This window comes from Mytilus californianus, unplaced genomic scaffold (genome assembly GCF_021869535.1).
Source record: "Mytilus californianus isolate M0D057914Y unplaced genomic scaffold, xbMytCali1.0.p SCAF_8, whole genome shotgun sequence".
Lineage (NCBI taxonomy): Eukaryota > Metazoa > Mollusca > Bivalvia > Mytilida > Mytilidae > Mytilus > Mytilus californianus.
Genome location: NW_026262734.1, coordinates 52,721,412 through 52,725,404, shown reverse-complemented (window position 1 = coordinate 52,725,404; position 3,993 = coordinate 52,721,412). Strand labels below are relative to the sequence as shown.

Here is a 3,993-nt window from a genome sequence, read left to right as displayed (position 1 = left end):
TTTTGCGATAATGAGTATCTTTAAGCATATGTCAATCTTAATTGTCAACATAAAAAATCTTCTTGATTTGCAAGACTTACTAGCCAACTAGAACTAAAATCAGCTGCCAGTAGTGTGATAATTTAAAACATACCATTTTATCCTGGTCAGACATCATAATTCCCTATTTTGCATTACCACAGGAGACACAAAATTAATTTTGTTTGCCTTCATTTTCCTACATGTACATGTACACAGAAAATATGGCCCAACCTATATAATTATAGCTACTTTAAATCATTTTGCTAGTGTTTTAAATTTATTGTTCATTTATTTTTTTGTATGTTTTTATATCCAGCTGCCGTATATGTCGGAATGCACAAAAGAAGGGAAGACCACCTATACCACACAATTGTAAACAAAACTGGTCAGGGACAGCAAAGGGCATGGAACCAGACATGGTAATACAGTTGGTGAAGGATGTACATGAACAAAATATTGAAATTAATGAACTGGCAGGTGATGATGATTCTGTTTGGTTTGACAGGGCAAAGAAACTTCTTCCAAATTCTAGAATGGTAAAAACCAGTGATAGAAATCATATAATCATAAATATCACCAAAAAGCTGTACAGCCTAATACCAAAGCAAAAGGAGTTGACGCCAATGGTAATAAATGCAATTACCAAGAATTATTCCTACATGTTGGCACAAAACCAAGGCAGTCCAGAAAAAATTGAAAAAGGAGTCAGAGGGATGATTGACCATATGTATGGGAAACACCAAACCTGTGATATGAAATGGTGTGGTTATCTAAAAGACAGAACATCATACAGGCACACAAACTTACCCTTCGGAAAGGACTTGACATCTGAAAGCCTCAAAGCTGATCTAGAGAAATTGTTTCTGGGGAAAATTGAAAGCCAATCAAAGAAACTGTCAAAACTTGCTAGTTCCCAAGCAAATGAAAGCTTTAACCATACGGTCTCAACCAAAGCAGCAAAATATAAGCATTATTCTGGTTCCTCAAGTTTAAATTATCGTGTCAGTGCAGCAGTCTTACAAAAAAATGAGGGATATGGTTATGTGTCAAAGGTAATATTTGCAAATTATACTTTTATGGTTTTTTCCAAAAAAAAATATTCTGATCCCAAGTTTGATGAAAAAAATATTCTGTTCAAGCAGATGACAAAAAAATATTCTGAATCCAGATTTCCCCATTAACTTATAGTGTTAAGTTTTAAGTTTTGAAGAAAAAAAAGTTTGATTATTAGCGTCAAAAAGTAAATAAAATTGCTTTGCATGAAAAATATTTTATGACTCAAACAACAGACCATAACCCCCCCCCCCCCCCCCACCCCTTGAAGTTCAATGGTTGCTCCCTAATGTTCCAAAACAAAATAAGGGACATTTGTTATTTCACTATACAAAAAGTATATTTTAAAGGTGAAGTGTAATTTTAAGAAATAAAATTTAGAATTGAAATGGGGAATGTGTTAAACAGACAGCAAACCTAACCAAAGCAGAAAACATCCAAAGTCCATTAATGGGTCTTCAACACAGCAAGAAAATCTCGCATCCTTGTTCCTTCATCATTATTTTTGTAGTTTTATAGGGTATAAAAGCCTAAAGTGCTTCATGTAAAATGTGCTTTGATCAATGCTTTTACATCAAAATAAAACTTGGCAACAAAAAGGAACAGTCATTTCTTAAATAACTGTTAAGACCATCCTCATATTGAATTTATACATGTTGTTATTTATTTATTTTTTAAGGTTAGTGAAGCAGCTGGATTGTCACCTGGGAATGAGACTATCAAGAGGGCTATACGATTGAATAGAAAGAGGAATAAAAAATCTGAAAGAGCCAAAACAAAGCAGCACAAAAAAAGAAGAATCAATCTAAAAAAAGGAAGATCAGGAAAAAGTACCGGTGTTGAAATAAGAGAAGGAAGAACTTATGAAAGTGAAATAGGTACATCCTTAACTTTTTAAATTGTCTTGGAATTTAAACTTTGACTTCATTTAACTTATTGCAAATTTAACCAAAGTATGATTTTTAAACTTTCTCTGTCTTTCTTACTTATAATTGATTAGCGGAGGGCCCCTTTTTTGGTCTGTAAGATTGATGCATGACATGCAATAAGGATTATCAAAGTTATAAAATAGAACATACTTTAAACATTTGAGGTTTCATTTACTTTTGTACAAACACATTTTACACCATATATAACAATTAAAATCTGCAATTTTGTTTTTACAGAACTTGATGTGTTATAGGAATGAACAATGAGAAGTTAGATGAAGAAATCCCTGCTCCAATGAATGCATCTTTATGTATACCGATAGATATTTCTACAGCTCAACTGGTAGTCTTTGATTTAGAAACTACAAGCCTATGTAAGTCGTTAATATATAAATATATAGAAAAATTGTTCTCATATCGGCCCGGGTATCATCCCGAGACCCCTATATCAGCCCGAAACGTAGTCGAGGTGCTGATATGGGTCGAGGGATGATACCCGGGCCGATATGGAAAAGGCCATGTATTAATCTCTTTATCATATACTTCCGACAATTGTTTTATGTAAAGGCAAATAAACAAATGAAATAACTAAAACAGTCAAAAACTTTATAAAGAAGTTAAATTATGAATCCAACAAATACACTTTCATTGTCCAACAATAGCATCACTACCTCCATATATATTTATGTTACCATTTCCTATAGAGGCATTTTGAAACATTGAAAATTTGGAAGCAAAGAAGTATTTACAGTTTTATGATCATTATTACTACATGTTGTACTATGAGATGATTCATAATTGTCAATGGCATTTGTTAGCAAGTACTTATAACTATCATCATTTTGAGAATCTATATCATTGGATTTAGCCATGTTAACATCTGTTTTTCAATAACAGGTGGTTCTGTACAAACGAATTTACCACTGGATCCAATACACCTTATCGCTATTTGTCCGCCATTACTGGACATCACAAAAGTTCCCGTAAAATTTTGACGTCATAATAAAAAATATCTGACGCCACAATGGAAAATTAAACAGACGATACCGGAAATACCGGAAGTAACTTGCACGAGAGGCCCCTGATATGGGTTAACAGCCCGGGTTGGAAATTATGGCTTGTGTACTTCCGTTCATTACACATATGCAAAAGCTATCATATTAATGCTAAGTATATGATAAAATAAATTATATGAAAACTTTATATGCTTATATACATTGTATATTGGTTATTGCACATGGAACCATCTTTTCATTCTTCTTTTTGAAGTAATACTATTATATATATATCACTCAAATATTAAAGTTAAGAGATAAATGTATATCACAGCAGGAAAATTGCCCATACAAATTTCTTAAACTGTCTACATGAAAAATGGAGATGTGGTTTGATTGCCAATGAGACTGTATCCCCCCAAAGTTAAAATGAAGTGAAAGTAGGCAATTATTGGCAATCATACAGACTTCAACAATGAAAATCATAAACCTATATCACACAGGGGGCTTTATCAGACCCTCACATGAAAAACTAAAAAAGAAAAGTGAACATTAGATATTGTAAACACAATATTAGAATAATAAATCATGAAAAAAAAAAATAATTAGTTTTTTTCTTTTCCTTTTCGGTTCATTTTGGTGATAAGATTAACCCATACATTGCTAAAACTATTGAATTAGCAGGTAACATATTTTGTATTTATTGAGAAATATTGAAATAAGAAAAACTAAACTAAATTTTTTTCCAGATAGAACCTGAGATGTAATACAGATTGCTGCAACTTCAAACAATAATGAATTTAGCAGTTACATCTTTCCAAACCAACCTATCTCAATACAGGCCTCCGAAATTTAAAAAAATACCGTTTCTGCAAATCAGATGTTTTATAATTTACAACCTGTTTCGTACAAATTACCACATGAAGCTCTCACTGATTTTATAACATTTCTTTCCAAATATCCATCCAAGCCAGTTCTTGTAGGACACAACATCA

The 3,993-nt window shown here is 32.3% G+C and overlaps 1 protein-coding gene across 1 annotated transcript; it reads left to right on the top strand.

Annotated features, from left to right (window-relative positions):
- Positions 1-640: 640 nt before the first annotated feature.
- LOC127712791 (uncharacterized) lies at positions 641-3,758 on the top strand. Its single transcript, XM_052219406.1, has 4 exons — positions 641-1,073; positions 1,754-1,952; positions 2,258-2,377; positions 3,748-3,758. Exons 1-4 carry the CDS (start codon positions 645-647, stop codon positions 3,756-3,758), a joined length of 759 nt encoding a protein of 252 aa, XP_052075366.1. The 5' UTR covers positions 641-644.
- The last annotated feature ends 235 nt before the right edge of the window (positions 3,759-3,993 follow it).